The sequence below is a fragment of the Pectinophora gossypiella genome, chromosome 9, assembly GCF_024362695.1.
Source record: "Pectinophora gossypiella chromosome 9, ilPecGoss1.1, whole genome shotgun sequence".
Lineage (NCBI taxonomy): Eukaryota > Metazoa > Arthropoda > Insecta > Lepidoptera > Gelechiidae > Pectinophora > Pectinophora gossypiella.
Window position 1 is genome coordinate 6279141 of NC_065412.1, and position 25045 is coordinate 6304185.

The following is a 25045-nucleotide window of genomic DNA, read 5'->3' on the forward strand; positions in this document are numbered from 1 at the left end:
TATATCCTGTGATATTAAGATACAATAAAGTTATTGTCATAAAAAATGCATTTATTTGTAATCCACATATCACTCTTTTTCTTTAATGATTAATCCTACATGGTAGGGAATTACGAATTAAACTTTCCACACATACACTGCACTAGTCACACACTCATACACTCACACACTCACAAGTCAGTCATCTTCAGTGGCCCTGTTGTCAGTCATAGTCACCATGGCTCCTAGATCATCCTGAGTGCCTTCTTTCAATCTCTCCCAGATCAGCTCAGCTATGGCTTTCTGTGTCCGCCTCTCAAGTTTTTCAAGCTTTTTGGCTACGTCCCTTTTAAGATCCCAGTCTGGTTTCCTAGGAGCCAAACTTGATATATCTAAGTCTTGTAGCACAACCTGGAAATTTACAAAAAAAAACATGTTGAATTTTTCACATGGCATTAAATTAAAAAGAGCTATATTATCATGTCTCTAAAAAGTATACACATCAAATAACAGAGCGGTTTTTACTTAATTGGCATTGGCAAAAGTGATGTATATTGAACCTTTGATATGAGTATAGGAAATTGCCAAGCTTTATAACATATTATTATTATATCATTAACACCCTATTATTTTATACCAGATATTTAAAATGATTCTGATAATTTAAAATAATGCTAAACATCTAAAAATACCCTACCAATATATATATATGTTCTTCGGGCAATTATACACATTGAATCAGTAATGCAAGGTAGTAAACGGGCATTGGTCTAAATAGCCTATAAAAGTATCTACTCCTATTATTTGTGAAGATATCTTTACACAATTTAATGAGGCACTTTATTCCCACTCACAATTTTGTTATTCACAGCTTCCTTCAAGGTCCCATTAACATTAGAGCATAATGTACACTATTCATGTGTAATAAATTATAAGCAGAATAAGGAAAGGCGAGAGTAGATAGCTATGGCCTTGTTTGTTGAGAAAGATATCACACTATATTATATTATAATACATGTATGTTGTGTACAAAAGTAGAACTCAAGATTGCCATTAAGTTTCTCATAAAGTTATAGGTATAATACAAAGTGATCCAAAAAAATATCAAATAGGAAGCAGAGGGATCAAGTGGGCTAGATAACATAAGAAACACAGTGTCCATGTCAGTGTCTGTATTATGCAAATTTTTCCGTCTTTGCCAATAATATCAGTCAACTGCAGGACAATTTTTTTTTGGTGTGACTTATTGTAGATTTGTAGTGTCCGACCGACCTTTCAGTTTTGGCCTAGAAACTATGACCGATTCGGTTTCTATTTTGGTCCTAAAAATGACATCTAGGCCAGGAAACAGGAAGCTTCTGCCGTCTTATGGGTCACTAAGTTTGAAATAATAAAACCTATATACCTTTTCCTTGCCTGCCTCTAACAGATCTTTAACCTCCTCCTCAACTTCCACAGGCTGAGCATCTTCCAGCTTTGATTCCTGCAGCTTCTCATCTTGTGGATTGTAACTGCGGAACTTGGGCCTGCAATTTTGTAATTAACAGCATCAACAATCGAGTTAGGTATAAGGTACTAACATAAGTGTATTGTACTAACAAATAAATGGATCTGTGTTGTCTTTTAATAAATAAACATTATTAACAATAATGATATACAATATTCCCTTTCAAACTACATAATCATGTACATAAGAGTCATTCCTGTAATATTCCTAATATGAATATGACAAAACATGATAAACCCTTCGTACATAAACCCGTTTTGGCGACGAGGATGTGCTGCCGCCAAAGGATGATTTTGGGAACCGAACAGAGCATAGTGGTACCTCGCTAGCCACGAGTTGGTAGTGTGACTAGGGATCGATGATCCACGAGTCAAGTTGGAAGTTGTATAGCCATACGCGTCTCGCTGTGTAAACTTCAATATCGCGTTTCAGGACTGCATTATTTAAAATAGAAACAATCGCTCTCTGTTTTCATGAATAAATAATAAATAAATATAGAATTACGTAGCTACCACATCTTATACTAAAAGGATTTCGCTTGGGTTTCCGAGTACAGATATTTAATTCAAGTAGGTGATTCCGTGTTTTCCATTTTACAACATAACCTAAAAATGAGAATAATATTTTGCAATCAATATAACTTACTTTGGTAATACTATTCCTTCGCTAGATGTTTCGGACGTGGTATTCTCATTACTCGGATTCTTCCTTTTCAGATTCTTGAGTCTTTCTTTCCTCTTTAAGGCCTGCTCTTCTAAACTTCCAACGCCACCTTCGCTGTCCATGATTACCATTATACTATTATACCTATATATGTGTGTAGTGTAATATAACGGGCGTTGTCTTTACTAGTGTATTATTTAGAAATCTTAATAATTTGAATTAATCTTCTGTACAATAATCAGCAAACAAAAATAAAATCAAATCAATCGCTCGAACTCAATCAATCAACCAATGTCAAGTTGTCAACCACGTCAACCTTACTGTCACTTTGACGTTTGACATATGGATGCCAGTGTTTGCCAGTGAAAAAATACTCTAATAGCGTTGTAGTTTTACATTCGACACCCGGGTTCGATTCCCTGTGGGAACAGAAATCGCTTTGTAATCCCTAGTTTGGTGAGGACATTGCAGGCTGATCATCTATGTGCTTCGAGGGCACGTTTAGCAGTCGGTGCCGGCTATTTACTCAAGTAATTAAGTATTTAGTCGTTACATTGGTAGAGCGACGACCACCAGGTGGTCAATTTCTTTACCGTTAACACAAAGATATCTTAGAATGGTCTCTTTGCAAATATTCAGATAAAACGTACGTAAGTTAGCGACATACACTACCTTCAACACGACAAGCTTATTATCTCTTGATAGACATGTTAAATTATATATACATATTTTGTTTTCTTAGAAATTCACAAGAATCATTTCGATATAATGAATTCCAGTCCAGCCCGATGTTCACGATTCTATATTCTTCGTCTAAAGGGTCAGCATACTTACCAGAAATAAATGAATTATTAATTACTTGACATCTTTATGTAAGTTTATAGTATAATTTTAATGATATTTGTAATTAAATATTTAGGGTTCCGTGTTAGTGTCCTAAATCCCTATAAATAAAATTAATAAATAAAACAATGATCGTTACTCCTCCAAAAGAATCGTTGATGTCTTTTGGAGGAAGCTCGGGCAACATGAAGCCATTAGGCAGGTATGCTGGTGTGAATGCTCCAGTGAATGAAGTACCAAAATAACCACAGGAGGTAAAAATCACTTTGTGATCCCTAGTTTGTTTAGGCCGATCACCTGATTGTTCGGGAGGCACGTTAAGCTGTATGCGCGTTGGTCCCGGTTACTACTTACTAATCTGTAGTATCTTACTTTTTATTAGAGAATTTTGTAACAGTTTTCTTTATATGCGTAACCGTGGATAAAATGCTCATAAACACTTAGGTACCTACCAGCTAAGCAAATGGGTATACTTACTGGCTGAGCTGACTAACGCAGTACATAATGGAAAAAATAGAGAACACAGTCTATTTACTAAAAAAAATACTTTAATTTCACATGTAAACGATAAACTTACTAGATACTAATTAGGATTATCCATTATTTACAATCTTACCAACCTATTAAACTAAATAATAATAAAAAAGTGACTCAATACTTGCATAAAAACCTTGTAAGTAAATAAAATTAGAACGTTTGAAAACTGAATATGTGTGTTGTATGTTTTTCCTCGCCTTATGGTTGTCTGGAGGAAATCGATTTAAGCGATTAGGCCGCCATTTGCCGTGTCCCTAGTTAAGAGTCTTTCTTCATTTTATTTTGGTACAATAAAGTATATTTCTATTTGTATGTAGTCAATATATCTTATAGTTCTTCTTCTTCTTCTATTCTTCTGACTGAGGTCGCTGTTGTCGGATACGACAAGGATATTATAATAATCTTGTTTAAATTTGATGAATATTATTTATCCGGATTTGTGTGTAGTAATCCGATCGTCGTGGAGATCCTTGGGGGAGGCCTATGCCCAGCAGTGGGCGTCGTACGGCTGATGATGAATCCACAAACAAATTTAATAATAGCTGTGGGATTTTATGTTGAAGGATTGTATACCAGGGCCGCAGCGCATTGTAGGAAAGTATTGATTCATATTTATAGGTCTCTACGTATTTATTTACATTCTTATGTAATTGATTGTAAGTCCCGGTAATCAACGAGTACCTAAATATTCTAGGTATACAATTTTTCCTGCAAATAATTTTGTAAAAGTATAGATATAACTTAATAATGAAACATTAGTTCTTATAAAGTTTTTAAAGTGAATTAACCTTACTTACTTATATCTAATTACGATTTACTACTTATGGCAGTTCACAATTACTAATCATAAAATAAATAATTCGTTTAAGTACATCTAACAACTGGTTGATTGAAAGCTTGAAAACATTAACAATAGGCATTAGATTATCGATGAGTTTATATGATGATGTCTACTTAAGCTTGGATTTATTTAAAACTTCTTTGGTAGTTTACCTGTCTGAAGCAATCGTGATAGTTTATTTTGTTCAGTAGACAAAGGTTTTATAACATTGTAGCTAATAACATCATAGATTGTTGGCGAAAGAAACCGTTACGTACATCAGTGTCTATAAAATAGGACGAACATTTCTTCTGCTGTCGAATGGAAGCCTGTTAGAAAGATTGTTGTTCAATGGAATACCGTGATTCAATGACAACACCTTTGACACAATGTTCAAATCCTCATGACTCCGTGTGTTCAAGCCATTTTGAACTAATAGGTGTTTTAACTCTGCATCAGGATTGAACTGATTCGGTCGGTTGTTAGAAAAAAAGCGATTAGATAGGATCGGATTAAATGTATTAAACCTGTTGTAGTTCTGACTATTCAATCCGAAGTTTCCAACGCCACTTTCTTGACGAAATACGCGATTAGCCTGTTTTTGCCTAAACTGATCTTCGGGCCTTAATTGATTAAAGCCTGCGAATTGATTAAAATTTTGAATGGGATTAGGCTGTAAGAAATTACTTATACCCTGTGGTATATGGTTTTCTTGTAAAGGAAACTGTTCGGATTGTTGGTTTCGTAAATGTAGCAAAAAATCTACTGCTTCTCGGTTAGGCAGTTGTTGCTGGTTGGGAAGCAAGTTTCCCTGCTCTAGAGATACGCTGGGTTGAATCGATACATGGGCGTTCGGCCCTCCTCCGCGGACGCCGTTGTTTTGATTCAAAAATTGGGTTTGCTGAATATTCTTTTGCAGTCCTTGTAAGTGAAAGTTATTGACAGCTTGACTCGCTTGCAGTTTCTGTTGCTCAGACAGTAGCTGTTGTCGTTTGGCCTGTTCATGTTCAAAGGCTATTTGTTGTTGTCTCTGCGCCTCTTTTTGTTGAAGCAAGAATTGCTGCTTTCTCAGGAGCTCCTCTTGTTGTCGTTGTTGAAATTGTAACAAACGAAGCTGTTCTTCCAAAATTCTTTGCTTTTCTTCCAATTGTTTTTGTAGAGTAAGCTGCTGATTTATAAAGTCGTTTTGAGGTGGTCTACTAAGGGGCTGTTGCTGAGGTGAAACTTGTGGTACTAAGAGTCCTGTTGTGGCAGTGTTAGTCGGCGATGATTTCGGATTCGGATTGGGTACATTCGTTTGTTGAAAAAGTGGTATAACTTTTTTAGGGAGACCTTGAGCGTCTTGTTGTACAGTAAAAGCTGCTACTAAGGGAGCTTGGAACACCTGAACATCACGTTGGTCTACTTCTTCAATATTTTCGCCGTCTGCGTTGTGTGTGGGCTTTGGAGTCGTCGTTGTGGTGGTGGTGGTGGTAGTAGTGGTCGGCCTGGTGGGTTTGGTGTTCGTCACGCTGTTTTCGTTGTTTGTTTTGGACGTAGTTTGAATACTTCTTACTTGTTGGACATTAACACTTGATTCCTTCGTCTGAAAAATTTCGCTAAACGGAGATTGTGTTGGAAGTGTTGTTGTGACTGGATTTTCGACGTTTCCAGCAGTAGTGCTTAGGATGGATATTTTCTTGTCTATTAATGTCGGCGTCGTATTTGCGTTACTAGAAAATGCCGCCTGACCGTTGACTATGAACGAATGTATCTGTATTCCTTCTTTAGACACGGGTAATGCTTCTGTGACATCTTCACTGGTTCTTAATAGTTCCGCGTCCACAGTAGAGGTACTATCGGCATTATCAGTACCCGTAGTATTTTCTTCACTTTCTTCCAACTCACTGAGAGCTTTTAGTAAAGCTTTCCTAATATAAGGATCTAGTCGCACTGATGGTTTTGTCTCTATACTGTTGAGTTTGTCGTTTACTCTGTCGCTAGAAGTGTCCTGCGTCGCGACTACTGTCACCGCTGCGACGAAAATCCACGCCACTACCTGGAAAAATAGAAACATAAGTCATGTTTTAGTAATTCTATAATGTTTATAACGGTAGCTATAATGAGGCTTGATTGCGCCGGTAGCGAGCAAAGATCGCGATTGTAGAGGCTATATACGCGCGCTTCCACGTTTCCACAATCTTAATGTTTTTAGATGTCTTCGGTTACATTGTTCGCGTAATGTAGAACAGTGACGGTTTCTTGTGGGTCGATTACACAACTTGTGTCATCTATCGCGGTGCTGCTTTGGGCGAGAAATATGAATGTATGACTGTTTTCATTATCTTACCGCTTGGCCGAGGCCGTGTCTGATCCAGATTCTGCGTAAAGTATTTCGAAAAGAGGCCAAATTGCGCGTGTGACTAATTAATTTGAGTTATGTATCTGATGATGCATATAGTCATTTGTTGAACGTGCTGCAGCGCCCACGCGTGTAATAAGGTTATGCACAGGCCCTTGTTGGTTGATGGGCTAATCGATTTCACGCGCAATGAATAACTTTCGCACGTGCGTGACTGATGAAACGTATGTAATGGTAGGAGACACATAATTTATCATACAAACGTCGATAATTAATCAATTGTTGTAGTTCTATTGTTATCCGTGACGGACCTCTCATGTAGAAAGGTAAGCGTGACCTTTATACAATCTCAAATTGATTACGTTTCCAGTCGCCTTAAGCGTCTTTCAACTACTTAAGTAGTAGCGAAGGGTTAAGTATGATAAATGTTATGAACAATGAAACACATAACAAAACAGACAGACAGAGTACAAAATATTTTTCATTACGGTCATAAATAAAGCATCACAACTGTAAGAATAAAGTTCAGCTAAATAAGTGTAAAAATGCAAATATCAGAACACTCCAAGCTGTTAGGTATTTCCAGCATGCATGAATGAACATAGACATTCAGACAGACTCGGAACTATAAAAGAAAAATATTGCATTTTTACTGATGCATTTTATTCGCCAATTTGCGCTGGTGAGTCATAAAACTATAGACTCTTAATAAGAGAGTCTGATTTTGAATAGTCATCGAATTCTTGACAGTGACTGTATAAATATCTATAGTAAAACGGAGAAGTAAAGAAAGACATGTGATAACATTTAATTGTCAATTTCTTTATGAAGTGGCTATAGTCGCGGCTTTTGCAAAAGGAATGTCGGAGGCCTGTGCGTGCACTTTCACCGGGCGTAAGTCACGGCGGCACTGCGCGGATGTCAAAATCAATATACGCTGCGCGGGCGCACCCAGCATCGTCGCTTGTCGATCTCTGCCACGCGCCAGCGACGCCTCTCAAATTCATACCTACTTATATTAAAAATTCGAATATAAGTCTCTCTGTTCGTCTGCTGCCTTTTCACGATTAAACTGCTGAACCGATTTAGATAAAATTTAGTATGATCTGAGTCTGACCTAGGTAAAACATAAAAAAGTTTTTATCCCGTTTTTTTTTTGACGTGACTTATTGTAGATTTGCCGCAAATGGCATTAACTACTTGGCCGGAAATTTTATCCCGGAAATCCAGTCTTATAGGGAGAAAAAGGTGGGTGGAAAAAATACGTGGGGGGTGCGATAACTGACCGAAGTTCAGACGTACGGAGTCGCAGGCGAAAAGTTAGTTTAAAAGTTAATTTAGGCAGTTATGTCATGCATAATAATAGACAGCGCGAGACTGCTACATACCTACGTCATTTGCGAAATGTTTACTTAGATATTTTATCACAACCCTCTAATTAACTAGTAATATATCACACTAGGAGGAGCTCGGTGGCGCAGCGGTAAACGCGCTCGGTCTGCGATAGTTGAAGTAAAGCAACTTTCGCAAAGGCCGGTCATAGGATGGGTGACCACAAAAAAAAGGTTTTCATCTAGAGCTCCTCCGTGCTTCGGAAGGCACGTTAAGCCGTTGGTCCCGGCTGCATTAGCAGTCGTTAATAACCATCAATCCGCACTGGGCCCGCGTGATGGTTTAAGGCCCGATCTCCCTATCCATCCATAGGGAAGGCCCGTGCCCCAGCAGTGGGGACGTTAATGGGCTGATGATGATGATATCACACTAAATAACATTGCCAAAATATTTTGCAAACATTGACAGATACGTACCTATTAGCAACATGAATGCCCAAGTATCTACTAAGAAGTCACTGTAATGTGAAAATTGAAACTAGTAATGAAAATGTACTATTACTTAGTAAGTATTACAAACTGATCTCACACAAATGTGGTAATTCTCTTTTATAATATAAGGCAAGTAAGTAGGTAATAATGGCCCCGATTCCTGCAGACACCGCCTAATTTTATTTTAAGTTATATCCGTCAGTTTCATATCCGTCGAAAAGGAAAGGGACGGATGATTCACAGCTCTTAATTTTAGGAAGAATGAGTAAATGAATGAATAACCCGAGCAAATCAAAAAGGTACGTCACTGGTATGCAATCCGTTTGACATGCTGTCTACTAACTGTGTCGGGTTATTGACGGATGTAAAATTTTTAGACGGTTGTTTTAGATTTGTGCTTAAAATTGACGTGTGTTCCATAAATTTTATGCTTGTCGATTACCCGTCCCTTTCCTTTTCGGCGGATAAGAAAATGACAGATATAACTTAAAATAAAATTAGATGGTATTTACAGGAATTAGCACCAGTATTTACCTATTTTAAACAATAACAAATATGTAGTTATGGACAGAAAAATCTTCTTCTATCGTGTGGGTTGTAAGGTGAATTACCAACCTCATCAACCCTAGTGTCAGGGTTATTATTGAGCCGCCAAAGGCGCCTGACATGCCTCATGTAACGATTACTCAATTACATTAGTATGTAGTAACCAGAACCAACGGTTTAACGTGTCTTCCGAAGCACGGATTGTCTTACTTTCGGACAATCAGGTGATCAGCCTGTAATGTCCTAACCAAAGTAGGGATCACAAAGTGATTTTTGTGGTATGCCCCCTCCAGGATTTGAATCCGGGACCTCCGGGTCGTGAGTCCAGCGCTCAAACACTGGACCACAGAGGCCGACAGAAAAATAAAGAAGTTAGTTTATTAACAGGGTCACTATTGTTGTTTGTTTGAATAACAAGTAATTTCATAATGCGTGCATTTCAACACAAATAGGTAAGTAACGTGCCAGCGATGTTCCTTAAATCTGTTTCAAGTAATAGTGAAGTAACAATTCCATCATAAACGTAGGAACAAGCGACTCGCAGTTATTTTGCAAATTACAGTTTCCTAAAACGTCTCGGTTTCCTGCATACTAAACGGGACAAAAATGGTATTATCTTACGCAACAGTACCTAGCTTCGGTCGCCAACCTCTCGTTATTAAAATAATAGCGTTTCGTTCTTGCAACAGGCCTAAAAAATTCAATACAGTAACTGTCATAACGTGATTTATAACCAGTGCTCTATAATTTCATTGCTTAAACTTAGATTGTGTTTTAGCGCAGTCTATTTTATAGTGCGTGCGGAAGTGGAATCATAAAAGATAGGTGAGTAAGTACCTACCATTTCTTCCCATGGACGCCGTAATATCAAACGATTAACATGTGGTAAGTATATAATTTTCAGATTTCCAAAAGCAACTTGTGTTCAACAAACCTTTGAAAATTTGCGCTTTGTTCGTGAGATGAAAAACTTGCGCTGAGCTATGACTGTCTTGCGCTGCTGCAACACACATACACATCAATACTCATGCCTACCTGGCGTGCCGTGTTAAGGTTTCACAAAATTAAGTCGTTGCGTGTTTTTGGTGACAATTATTTTCCTTTTTTAAGCAATATCAGCGGGGGTGCTCCCCGAGAGGGTTGAAAATATTCGAATTCTGAATTCTGCAACTGGAGACTGGACCGTTAATACAGAATTGCTTTTTTTTTTTGATTTAGCTGTCTATATCTTTTCCTTTTATTGTACTTTTATAGTATGCATGTGTCCATAGACTAAAAAATAAATATTTTTCTTTTGACGCTGCAGGAGTTTTTAACGAATCTTTTATTTTTTTTTGTTTTCTATTTTCATTGTGTATAATTTTAAGTTGTTGTTGTAGTGCCCTTACAGTTCCTATACCTGTTTGTACTTTCCTCTACTTTTAAAACCTGTGTAAATCATCACGAATGCAATCTTATATTTACCTGTCTATCTAAATATAAATATACTTCAAAGAAAAACTCTAGCTCTCGACGGGAATTTTCCTAATGTTCATTAAATGAAAATCATCGATGAAATAAACTTGCAATAAATACACATGCGAGTGTGAATGGGTCACGTAATGTGTACGATCAACACACTCTTATAATGGATGTGCAAAAAATCCGGATGTGAGAGGTTATGAGGCGAAGAGTCACGGAGTTAGTTACACTGGATCAAAGGTCGCACACGCTGCCTCTAGATCAAATCGCCCATCTATCGATTTATTACAATTGTCTTTTATTACCTAAAGATATTCAACATGAGAGAACGTTCTAACTTCCGTAACAGTAACTATCCATTGCTGATTAAAATCATGTAAACCTACTTACTCTTCTTTCGTAGTTATGAAACTATTACTAATCTTATTGTAAAGAAAAAAGGCGGCTACGTACATGATAATAATGTTTACCTACATTATATTTCCGTCTTACACTAACCCCAGTTAAAAATGACTATATTTCCCGTTTTCCATCAACATATTATCTAATAAGCTTAGTTTACCCGAGTCAAAGAGCAACCCGCTTGTGTAACACTTTAGTACTTATACGTACTCATAGTAAACTAAGCAACAGTGTCACGATGTAGTCCCGTAGAAAATGTCTGTTTAAGTCGAAAGCTGAAAGGCCTTCTAACTAAGACTTATGGGGTCTAGATAAAAGATAATAAACGTTGCAACTTATAAATCGTTACGAGATAAACCAGAATTTGTTTGCTTATTCCATACAATATTTGAATCTATTGTTGAAACCGTGATGTGCCATTTAAACCCGATATATAGCGAAGCCCTTTATTATTCAAATGAGGGTCTATTTTATATTACTTAAGTAGTGATAGTTCCTCCTACAGGTTTTTTGATTAGATGACTTAGCGTAATACTATATTGTGTAACTGCATTAACATTCTTCGGCCAAAGGTGAAGTGCGGACTCCCTTACATCCAAACTAGTATTTTCTTACATATTGACGTGCGTGTATTAATTTATCTTTATTTAATAAAGATTAAGTGTCTGATAAAATTTCCATTTAGTTACTGTACAACGGTTTTGGTTTATCATTCGTTAAGTTATCGTTGGATACGCGGCGTGGGAACCCAATCCGGTTGTATTAGTGACAACGATAATCGCCGTGTGTGGGCGCGGGTCAGCAGTAATGACGGCGCGGTTCCGTCATCGCGGACACGGATCAGATACTAAACAAACAATATCGCTGACCCGACACGCGGGGTTACACAATTATCGAACTTTTGTTGCATTCCAAAAACAAAATGCATCGATAGATAGCTTCAAGTAGGTATTACATCATTGCCTCCTTTGATTCTTAATAGTATACTATGTTATGGAATCAGATTACGGCTGCATCTTTGAATGCATGATTGCTCAGTCTTTGGCTACGCTTAACAAATGTTAACTTCCTGACATATAAATTGACACTAATCATTAGTTACGTGTGGAGTGAGATGTGTCGGTGCTGTGATGGACAATGCATCGCACGTATGCTCAAAGATCATTACACCTTGATTATGTTGTACTCATCAATAGATGAGCTTTAATAAAGATACATTACGTTTTGTTTGCTGGAATAATTTGATTAATTGCTCTATTCGATGATGGTTTAAGCAATTACATATGGTCGAACAAAGAGGTAAAACCAAAAAACATTTCTATGTAAAACCCGTTGCATATATAGTTACTAGAGACTGGCTTTTCAAATGATTTGGTAACTTAAGAATTGTGAGATAAAACCATTTGGAATAAGAACGTCGTCGTTTCGTGATAATAACAGTTATTTTATAATTGAGCCGCTAAAAATGGTTCGTCACGTTCCACGGGAGTTTACCGTTGTACGCTATGGAGAGTACGCCGATGATGGCAGGCGCCAGCCTGCATTGTGCAAGAGTTAACACGGTCAAAGCTCGAGCCTCGAGGTGGCTGCTATAATTACAAGAGCTACGACCGCCTGCAGCTCCCCAGCCTAGTGCACTGCTATTATATCTCAAATAAGAATAATTATTCTCCATCACTCTAACGACGCGAACTAATTCCATTGCACAACCTCAGTCCAAAAACACACGCATCAAATGCATATTACAGATTAATAATAAAATTTATATACCTTAGCAAAATGACCGTAACACAGCCTACTTCAATTAAGAGAAAACTGCAATTACCTTTCGTTTACGTTATTCGGGAATATCGTAAACGGGTAATACTCGTAAATGTGAATTGTATATAATATACTTACCTAATGTGTATTAGGTATATGGTTGGAAAAATGAAAGCTGTTTTCTTAAAGTAGGCAAACCGCCAATTTTACGTGGAAAACATATAGGGAAATCGCTTTCCGTAATGTTGTGAGAAAATGGGGTTTACGAGCAACGAGAATGGGTTCCTCAATAAACGTGTTGCGCGCGCGCCGCAATGCGGACGCCCGCGGCTGTGCGGTGGTAACTACCCTAAACTATGCGGTCTACACTAGTTATTGTCCGCTACAGGCGTTATTGTTTCTTACAAAGCACCTCGATTACAAAACCGCGCAAATTATCATCATTGCACATAAATTTCCAGAAGAAACTTTGCTTGAGGATTAACACATCTACATTAAATGCAAACATGAATTAAATGAATACTTACATAAAATATAAATTGTATAAAATATCGTCAGTTTCAATAATACATTAGCATAATCACGTTGACATTGTGCATGATATTTGAATATTATATGACACTTGTGAAACCTAGATTTATGTAGGATGTAAATGTGTCTAGTTTTCGGCCCAGCCAGCGTCCTCTCACACGTAATCTTTGTCGATTTCGAAACATGTTTATTGTTTGGGTGCTATTAAATCCTGAGGCGAGACGCGAGGCATTGTTTGGTTTGTGCCCATAAGCGGTGGATTTTCGACCAAAAGCCTGAGGTGTGAGCAAGTTGCAGCTTTACGAGCTAGTGGTAATGTCTTATGTCAACGAATTTAACAATAGAGTGTGCCCGTTACTCTTACCACCGCCTCGGGTTTCTCTCCAGGTCACGAGATGTCGTCAATTTACATAAATCATAATTATCACCCAATAGTCAGTAGTTGCGCACCTTTACGAAATTCCTTGCGTAAATGATTATACAAGAGATGTTTACAAAAATGACTCCGATTGATTGCAGCAATTAAAAATTTAAAACATTAGAGCTAACGAAGTAGAATTATCCTACCGTTTTATACAAAGGTCGACGATCTCTAAACGCAGTAGTAACAAACCATGTCGGAAATTTACATTTTCTTCGGCATTTCTTTGCCTAATAGTAAGTAATGTAAGGGAGTAATGTGTCCGATGGAATATGAGAACTTGGGAAGGTGCGAAGATGTTAATGATGCGTACACATTTTGACGATGAAAGTGCGGCTGGGTGTATGATATGACGTATGTGGTGCACGTAGTACGTTGTCGGCATGTGTTTGTTTGCGCAACCTGACGCTCGCAGCACGCGGCATACCGATTCGTCGCTCACCTCACACACGGAGATGCGCATTTCGTGAGCTGCTCTCCCTTCGTGACTTTCCCATGCATCCAGCGCATATAAAGTAAGTACCTATGCAACGTACATTTATATCAAATGCGTGTCTCAAAAGAGGACCCATCAGTAATGACAATAACTTGCGCTCTCATAATCAACACCCAGTTTCAAATGACTGTATCTACTTATTTGCAATTTTAATCGACGGTAAGCGTGAACTGTGAAATATAAATTCTATGAATGACTTTCCTCCAATTATATCAAGCCCGCGGCTAAAAACGAGTACTGCTCGTATTACATCATTACAGATTAAAATTTCATTACGTATGTGGGAATATCACTGAGTAATACACAGCAATAACTATAATTACAGATCCATTGAGACGCCGCCCAAGTTTGACAACATACTTGGATAATGTTGAGTATCCATATCAACATCTAAACATTATACATTTCCATAACGGTTCGAATACATATAACATATTTGTAACATCACGATCTAAGAAATAATGATTAATGATCCGGCCTCGCACGTAACTTACTTATTGTAATACTCGTCATTATGTATAACACCTCCGTGCTTCGTTTTAAATGTAAATATACTGCTATGTATGAAAATCAGCTTCATTATACATTGCTAATGGAGCGCAGAGCAGTGCCTCTATCACGTTGCTGTTACTGTAAACTTTTGAAGCGGAAGCCTTGATACGAGTACTTATATAGAAATTAAAAAGCTTCAATTTGCCACATTGTTGACCATTTAATCAATCGGCACTCATTACATAATCAAAGCATTTTTGGTTACCATTCGACGATATCAATATTTAATATTTTTGTACTTAGTTTACGATTCTGCCATCCGGCTAGCAGTGATACATCGTTTGTTGACAGTGGTGGCACGCGGGCGCCAATATATCGCGGCACTAGTGAAAGTTTACATCATCACACCGAGCTGAATTCACGCTAATAATTTGCGAATGTCATTTCTAGTTCTGTTTTCCCGGAAATTAGCTTTGAAATCGAGAGACCAGACATTCATTCACGTTGATGTTTCAGAAGTCTTTGCCGTAGTGAAACGGAAATTGTGATCAGTTTGTAGTCCCTACATCCTCTCTGCCTTTTCAACGAGTTTTTATTATACGGTTATTATGTTTTTATTATATGTTCGAAAAAATATATACATATATGTATGTTTAAATTAAATTTTAACTGTATAATATTACTTATGAGCTACTTCAATACATTATTGTTAAATACTAATTTGAAAAATATTTTATATCTGCATTTTTAGAATGTTTTATGATGAGAAATAATTTCCATATATCTACAACATTATTATTTCTACAATTGTGATGTTTACAACGTCATTAGAAGGAATTAAAGGTCACATCGTAAGACAGAGTTTCTTTATTTTAGTTTACTATATTCCATTTTTATTTTCCACCGTTGTAAAGTATATATTACAACAAGTATAAAACATTATAGCAACTGTTTAATGCTGCCTCACATTTAAGACATCCATTTAGCTCATACGTCACTTATTAGGAGTAGGAGTAGTATCACCTGTCACCATACGGGTCACCTTATTTGTAGATCGCTACTAACTACCTACCTACTTGTAGCTCCGCCCGCTCATTTATTACGGATTACGGGTGCGAGGCTACGTATGTATGTAGAAATAGAATATGGTTCATTGAAAAAGAGTTTTCGATTAGTCGAAGTGAATATTAGTGTCTGCGATGGGAAACTGAATAAATGAGGCGCTTGAATCGTGGTGCATGCGTGCACGCCGGTTACATATATCTGCCGCCGCCGCCGATGTAACATCACCTAATGAGATTTTTATCGAAAATACCAGACACTTGACAACCGCGCAGATCTATGATAAATGTTGATTACTGATAAGCATCTCTACAGTGTTAAGTACTTACTGACAGTTTCTTTTTTATGTTTGCGCCATTGTAAAGGTTGGTTAGCGATTCCCATTTTCTCAAAAAAATAAGTTTTCTGATAGTATTTTTGTGAGCTGTTTTTTGTGTTCTGGATTTATTAGTTGATATTTTATTTACACATACTGCCAGTTATAAAGGTACAAATTCTAGATTGTGTAATACATTGCCTACTTATGTCGAATCTGTCTTACGTCAATCACTTCTTCGTCTCTAACAAAAGTAAATATAAAGATCACTAGGTAAGTGTATCAGATATGTGAACATGTCGATGTCGACGATATGTGAATGGTGTAGAACACGATTCTCTCGAGAGTTTCCCATCGAGATCGGCTCGGAACTGCATCGCCGACATAATGAGCCTTTCTTACCTGTGCAGGTAATTGCTATAAAATTAGTTTCCTCCTACAAGCATAATCAATTCGCACTTATACAATCCATTTCATTATTATTAGTTATTATGCGAAGCTTTTCTTGATATGCTAGTTGGTTAAAATATTACATGATTCGGGTGCGTAGGATTGAGACATTTATGACTTGCATATAATCGATATAAAGATTATGGCTTGAATGTTATTAGGTACGTACTCTCTACGCTCACCGTAATACCCACACTACAAAGTAGGCAGAGCGACAGAACAACTGAAGATAATCTCCAAGTATGTTAGGTACTGAATACATATATATTTTTTTTCTTTTTGACGAAGCCTGTGGTGGATGCCTAGTCTTTTTGTTTTTTTTATCAATAAACATATTGACGATTTAATATAATATAACTTTTGAGCAATAAAGTTTTTTTGATTTTAAATTAAAAGAATATTATTCGAACTCAAAAATATCTTTATTCATTAGTTACATTTGGAATCGTCTATTTGTTCAAAATAAATATTTGTCAAACGTCTCATCCGCCTAAAACTACTGCAGCTTCTCACAACCTGCATAGCCAAGGAAAAGTAGCTGCACGAAAAACCTTCTCAAAAATAATATGTTCATTATCAGATAGACATCTTTTTACTTAAATGGAACTACCTAGGGTCATATAAATCTTTATTTAACCTGGCATACCAGTGAAGAGTCAGTGAAGAGCCAGAGAAGTGAATAGTAAAGAGTCTCTAATTACGACCGAGGAGGATGTGCAATCCCCAGGCTGCGAAAGGCCCTTTAAGTGCGGAGCAATGAAAATTGCGTAGCGGATTGAATAATGTATTCGCTTATAGCTCTCACGTTATCTTTAAATCTCAATATTTCATAACCAGTCGATGCCGGGAATGCCTTCAGCGTCGAGACCCGCATTCACCTTCCCCTTAAGATTGCTTATAGTGAAATATCAAATGTGAAATATGTTCATTGTTCTTGATTATAAATCCCTACTTGCTTCAACGATATGTCCTACACTACATTTAGAAATATTATTTTTGTACCGTCATCATCATCAATTTAAGAGCCGCGCTCGTGTCGGTGTAGCATTCTCCATGCTACTTTTTAGGGAAAAATAGGGCAGTGGTTTCCCTCTTGCCTTCCGCCCCGCAGTACTCTGTCTGACGCGAGTGGGATGGCGCCCAGAGTAGTCTATTACAAAGCCATACTAGGACTCCTGTCCTCTGCCTCTGAATAGTACTGACAGTTACTGCTGCCCTCTGTCAGGTTCCAGGTTACAGTCCCTGTGACATGCCCCTTCCGTCCTGCATTGCCATTTTTGTACCGTAGCGCGCTAAAAATAGAACCAAACCGTCTATGAGTTTCCCATGCTCACAGTAATTGTCTACTTATTTGCTAATAAGCACGTATTTGATAATTAAGCTCTACGCAAATGCATACGATGAATGTCCAAAAACTACGATAAGAAAAATATCGCAATTGCTCTCGAAATTTTGTATTTTGTGGGACTTATAATTATAGCAATTCTCAGTATTATGTTAACTACACTATGGATATAATTCACGTGAGAAATCAAAGTGTGCATAGTTAGTGAACACGTATTTGTAAGGTGACAACTTATCCCAGAGCTTACAACATTAATAACCGTAAAACCCAGATACTAGAAGCTATACCATTGTTGTCTGTTGTTACAATGATCTCATTACAATATGTGAGGCAGTTAGTGCCGTGTGGGTGGGAATACATGTGGTATACAGGGTGTTAGTGACATCGTAACGAAAACTTTGAGGGGTGATTTGGACCAGGATCTGAGTTGACATCAAGTGGAATTTTCCGTCGCAAAAGTATGGAATTGAAAATAATTTAAAAACCTAAAAAGGAAATGAATTTTGCCACGGAAAATTCCACATGATATTAACTCAGAATTCCCCCCCATCAACATCAGCAACTCTTTTCATTCATGTTCTTAGCTTAGCTATTTCGTTATAGGATGCGGTTTGTCAGGTTGTAAAAGGGCCCCCGATACGGACCTCGCAGGCGTGGTCGATGATTTCTTCATTCAGCGCTTATCGCAAATAATCATCGTAGACGACGCTTTGAGCCGTAGATCGCGCCAAAATGGGCACCCCCAGGCCTGTTGTCCTAAATTTTATCCTGAGAATGAGAGTCCTTAGCGCTCACCATTTATCCGGTCAAGTAGTTAATACTATATGCGGCAAATAAGTCACGCAAAAAAAAGTTTAAAAAAAATCCAGGGCAGACTTTTAGGACATTGGATTTATTAAAAGTATTCATGCTCTCGATAGTATATTCCGGATTAAAAAAAACGTAGAATATCCTGCTTATCGTTCTACGAATAAGTCCTAAGGATTATATTACGATTGCAGATCTTTCCGTATGGCATACACATATATACATTTTCGTTTACGAAATGAATGTTGCCTGAAAACTGAGTGCAGTTGATGTTGTATGCTCTGTTTGTATAAAAAGTACGTGTATATTACATTGTTAACTGTAAAATGTCAGCATGATTATTATCTGTCAACATTTCCTCCATATAATTGCAGTGTATTCTTATAACGTTTCAATTAAACTGTCGCATTTGTGCCCTCTCTATTATGTAAACGAAGGGATACGTCAAACGTTGTTATGAATAGAGAATAGCTCTATTATGGACGCCACCCGTGTAAGACACGTGTTTAACAAAACATCATTTAGTATAAGCGAAAGGAGATTTGAACCATAATTCACATTTATAACAAAACCACATAGAGCCACCCGGACCTCTAAAAACAAAACCAAACATTACATTGATTATGATGTTATTATAACTTAGAATTTGATAATGTATTTTCTAGAATTGAATAATTTTTTACCATGAAATTCGTACATGACATAAATTGAACTGTCTATTTCCATCAAAATGTTTTAAATACCGAGTGAGACATGGCTTTTCCAAATATAGGTACTTATTGTAGATTTGTCTAAAAAATGGTAAAATAATACCGAATAATTAAGGGTGTTTGCCAGTTTTAATTTTAATCAAACATATTGAACCCTTGTTAAATTCAAATAAGCCCATATTCCTTTATATTGGCTTATTGGAATATTGAGCTTTCACGTCAAGTTGAATACCCATTCTCGTAGCTTGATTGATAGGAAAAGCGTAAGTAGGTATTTAGACAATGCAGTTTTTGTATTTTTCGTGCAAAACATATTTTTATAATTTATGAAGATTTGAAAAGAATTGGTCACTTATCTTTTATGGACCATCTAACGGTATAGTAAATTATGAACTGTTATAATTTCATACCACATGTAACTCAGGATAATAACGTTACACTTGTAATTGGGCTGCATAATAGCTAAGAAATGGTGCATTGTCTCTTACTTCCGTGGAACAAACAAGCGTAGAGTGTTACATTAATATACGTATATATACAAATGTAGACCAATGTAAATGTAACAGAGTAGGCGAGGATACAATACCGTGCATTACTCATGTCATGTCCTTAAGTTGGTCGCATTGCGAATTCGAACTAAATACCCGATGAAAGATCTGTCTGTAACGTGAGCAGGCACCGCCTTTGTTCTGTACCAATTGCCTTGCGAAACGAAGAGGTGTTTACTATTGAAAAGAAGTTACTTGTAACGCTGTCTTAATTTACATCTTGTATTCAATCGTGTATGATCAATCAAACTGCGAGGTGTTCTCTAATCTACTCCCAATAGAAAAGAACGCATTGTGTTTACAATATAACTAATTAACATTTGAACTCTGTCAGTAACTATAACAAGACGTTCTTAGTTTTGGCCGACTTATCAACCTGCTGACATCTATGGGCAGATACGTCTCGTAGTTCAGAGTTATACACGAGCTTTGGCTTTCCAATACCAATACAATATTTGCAACATAAATCGCCTTGCGTAATTGTATCTGTAACCTTTAAAATAAATCAAGCTTAACAAAGCTTTGAGTAAAAGAATAGAAAAGTGGCCGCGGGCGTGACTCCCGACGTGTGAGCCGCGGCAAGCGATTTATAATGTTGGTTAATCGAGTGGATTAAAACATAATACCTACATTAGATAACTGCTTAATTGATAGGCGATTATAATGGTAACCTCCTGTTGTTAGCTCCTTTATGGGGTAATTGGAAAATGTAGTATACAGTAAAATGTACTGTAAAAGAATTTATAATATATAAAAGGGCTAACCGTGTTCGTTTGGTTTAAACTATTCTTCGCTTTACACTTTGGTCGCCATTCGGCGTGCGCGCACATTTATATCACATTTTTTTTTATAATAAACTAGATAGTTTGGTGATATAGATAGCTGCAATGCGACGCCGCAACGCATGAGGTAAGTATAATGTTGGTTACCCATGTTGTGTACTCGTCGTTGACGTAAATCGCCAATTCAAACATTCTGCACTGAGTGAAAGTCACAATTTAAATTGATATTTTTTATGACAAAATTAGATGTAATGAAAGCTATAGTAATATAAATAAGACTTTTATTTATCAACAGAGCGAACAAACCTGAAATGGTTAAGAGCTATTACCATTGCATTGAGAGGTTTAATTCTTTTGTTACGTCTGAGGTTCCAGCCAACATTGTTCACATTACTCTGTATTACACAATTTAAAACAATGTGCTAAATTAAAACTAGAAACATTAATAAGAGAATAATATTTAATCAGAGGTAAGAGATCGTGAGAAGAACAATATTATAAAACTTACTTTACTCTTACTTGAGCTTTCACTGTCTCACTGTGAGAGATTGGAAAGAATCTTTTGTACTTAAGCAATTTTATATTTAGAATTGGGATTGTATAGAAATTGAATAGGAAATATGAATATTATTATATTCTAAGTAGCTAACAATGTGCATAAAAAAGCTTTTATTCGGAGCATACTTAAATAAAACGTCAATCTTTTTAATTATCTCTCTCTTGTCCATATTTCGAATTTTGGTGATCTGCGTTGTTGTTTACGATATCAAAGATCAGTGAGTGAGCTTAAGTTTTGTTGACAGCCCTTGTCAGCAAGATTAAGGGTTCACGATATCGAAATAATACATCTCTATACCCAAGACGTGATTCACGCAACATTCTATTTGGATTGCTATATTGACAAACATTACGTGTACTTCACGTAGCTTTAATTTCACTTTATGGCAGTTATAAGCTAATCAAATATTTCATCACTGTTAATTGCTTTTAGTCAACTTTACCTGTCTACCTGTTTAGAAGCTTGACCCAGAGCATAATATTATTATTAAATACTTAATCCAAAACGTTACATTTTTATATTATACTTTACATAAAGTGACCTTAGGTTTAAGGCACTTAGGAAACTACAACTAGGTATATACCACTCACTATTAACAAGTATCGCCTAATAAAAGTAAGTACTTAATTTTAATAATTTTATGGCTTCTAGCTAAAAGTAATTGTACATTTTAAGTTTTTCATTGTAGACTTAATGTATATATGAAAAGGAAGACATTAAATTTCGCTTGTAAGATAAATATGTAAGTAAGTACCTATACAACATACACAATACAGGTCAAAGACAGACAAGATAGTTAAAAAAACAGTAAACTAAGACTTTAGATAATATATAAAAAATTTATACCACTGTTTCCCAACATTAATATTATACTCGTAAACGAGATTGGAGCCAATCAATGTATCACGCAAGCACACGTCTTACACTGCAGCATGACTAAAATGTTCCTATTAAATCGTTCCGAATGCGACTGAGCCTGTAATTATAATAATTGTCTCAGTTGCAAGCTACGACCCAATTATTCTGATCTCGTCGTTATGTTATTCTTTAACTAATATAATTATATAGTATGTGAGAACAAAAAGAGTTGTTAGTTGATGATTTAATGTAATATTTAGGTAAGAGTCAGAAACAAGAGAACATTGGTTAACATTCTGTGAAGCGACTGACTGATGAGAGTGTGTGAAAGAAGCGGAAAGTGGTGTTTAAAGGCTATATTTATGTCTCCCTTGAATGATAAGTTCGTATGTTTAGTTATCATAAGTCTCCGCTTGATTGAGAAGAGGCCTGTGCACAGCTGTGGGTTAGTGGAACGTATACGTTATTTCTGTTAAGTAAGTATGCTGTTTATCATAAAACCGATGTTAGCTACGCTTTAAAGAACAAGTTTGAAACGACAAATAGTTGATATTATTCGCCTATAGGATGTATTACGCAAAGAACAATTTGGAATAATGTAGTCGTATAATGCCCCAGACACCATTACATTTGAGTTACTTTTAGAAAATTCACTTTTATTACATAAAACGTCTAGCTGGGTGCTCTGTTCGGTCACCAGCGACAATATTATGTATTTTTAAATTTACCTACGCACCTTTTGCTTATACATTATTAGTTGTGGTAAACTAAATTCAATAATACATCGCATTTGGAATGAAATTGGTTAACAAAAATTTTCCACTAACTAAAATAGCGGTAATATTTAAAACCTGTTTTGCATCTTGCACGGTTTAGTAAGCGAGGTGAAATATAAATATGCTAAAATAGTCTAGGAGTCGATGACATAACGTCAATATGCGAATGTACTAAGGTAGGTTACTTAAGATAATTAAAAAAACTGACTACGCTTTCTGCCTGATACGTATGCATAGGAAATTGGATTACTTAGATCGTTATCGTAACTATGAATATTAAAATCAAACAGGTGCATCTAAACTAAATGTATATTTTTGTGTGTATTAATTGTGTTTCTACACCTGCCATCTTTGGACCAATATCCTCATGGGATGCCACGTCACTGTTGTGCGTCGAGTATGTTTGCCGAGGCCAGGGTCCCTGACTTCTTCGCGGTCATGAGATCGCTCATCGCCTTTTTCTGGGGTAGTAGAATTAGGAGCTCGGGCACGATTCTCAGAGTAGTGAGTGACCTGTTGCCCAATCCCATTCTTTCATATTGGCTATCTTTACATAAGGGTAGCAATCACAAGTAAATTTTTAACATAAATATGTTATGATTTTGTGATTTTATTGTTTTATATATTATTATATTAAATTTTTATAACTTTTGTATAAAATGTTTTTCTAAAAAGTTATTACTTATAGCTTTTTATACATAATTTAAACTAGTTACTTATAGTGCACCACATATGAGTAGCCTGTTCCCTATAAGATGGTCTATCATGTTAAAAAGAACACAATCCTTCTGTCGGGTAATGTGACGTTAGCGGGAAGATAGGCAGCTGAACATGTCCATGTTTGTTTACGTGTTACCAGTACAGCATAGAACCGAGCATAGTCTTAGAGAATCCTATAATCTTTGAATATGATCTTTTAGAGATAAATGTGTGCGAGCGGCGCCCGCGCCGCGCCGGCTGCCGCGGCCGCGCGTCACCATGCTTAATGGCTGTCTCTTCCGACGACTCTTGTAAACGAGCAGATCGCATCACCTCGCGCACGCGCGTTACGTCACCCAGGGAAAGTGCATCGATGATAATAATTGACTATATGAATATACATCAACATAAAATAAGCCATATTTATGTATTTTCGCAAAATTATAGTCTTTGAGTTTTCTGATGGTCGGAATCGCAGACATTGATTTTGATGTGAGCGGACGATACGCGTCAATAGTGAATATTATTTGAAAGATCATTTATTGCATATCGTGCTGTATGTTAAAAGAAGAAGTCATAAAATCAATTATTAGCTTTTATTTAAAAGTGATTCTCAACATGTTCAAGAACGAAAGAAGTCGTATGACGGCGATTTTAAATGTCAATTAAGTATTTGTAATTCATGTTATAGAGATTACGTTTAGTGATTCCAAACGAAAGTTTAAAGCCACTTGCATTGAACTTTCACCGACTTCTGCATCCTTCATACAAGTTGTTTGAACTTTAACGGACGATGCGCAACCTTTGTTTTCGTGATCTATGTTTACATACGAAGATTTGAAAAGGGAAAATTACCTTAAAAATCTTTATGTAATATTATTGGTAACTATTTACAATTGCATAAACATGATCTTTGAAGATAATATCAAACCATTATAACTTACTAAAATATCCCCACAACCAAACGTATTTTTTGTAAAATTACGAAAATCACTGCATAAATTGACAATTGTTTCTTGGCTTAGAGATACGTAATTAATCAAATTGAATAATAATAAAAAAATACACAAGTATTTCAAAAAAATCACCAGTTCACATCACCGTGGAAACTGAAGAAAAAATCCGGGAACATAATAATAAATAGTTCATAAAATGAGTAATTATCCACTGATACTCACTGGTCGCATGGCGGAGGCAGTCCGGGCTCACAGCTACACTAATCCTCTACACTATGATACGATGGCGTGATGATGCACCGAGTGTGGTCGCATGCGCACGGGCTGTCGCGCGGCTGTTCCAAGGAGTACTGCGCGCGCCGCCGCTCGCGCCCTGCTCGCGCCGGCGCCGCCCAAACAAACCCACTTGTGTAGAAATGACATCCGACTCATATCCACAACCTGTTTACAAACTTCAGCCCGCCATTGTCACATCCTCCGTTGCTCATGAGACCGACTAAATTCCCGCGTCTATGCCAAACGTTTACAGAAACAAGCGACATGTTTCCGTCTTA

The 25045-nt window shown here is 36.7% G+C and overlaps 2 protein-coding genes across 2 annotated transcripts; both read right to left on the reverse strand.

The window, feature by feature from the left end:
* Positions 1-30: 30 nt before the first annotated feature.
* Positions 31-2454, reverse strand: LOC126369847 (coiled-coil domain-containing protein 12). The gene is made up of 3 exons (XM_050014411.1): positions 2132-2454; positions 1385-1505; positions 31-390 (listed from the first exon to the last, which is right to left on the reverse strand). The coding sequence occupies exons 1-3, from the start codon at positions 2278-2280 to the stop codon at positions 178-180; spliced, it is 483 nt and encodes a 160-aa protein (XP_049870368.1). The 5' UTR covers positions 2281-2454; the 3' UTR covers positions 31-177.
* Positions 2455-3522: 1068 nt separating this feature from the next.
* Positions 3523-24826, reverse strand: LOC126369909 (putative uncharacterized protein DDB_G0271606). The gene is made up of 2 exons (XM_050014511.1): positions 24714-24826; positions 3523-6387 (listed from the first exon to the last, which is right to left on the reverse strand). The coding sequence occupies exons 1-2, from the start codon at positions 24720-24722 to the stop codon at positions 4636-4638; spliced, it is 1761 nt and encodes a 586-aa protein (XP_049870468.1). The 5' UTR covers positions 24723-24826; the 3' UTR covers positions 3523-4635.
* Between the last annotated feature and the right edge of the window lie 219 nt (positions 24827-25045).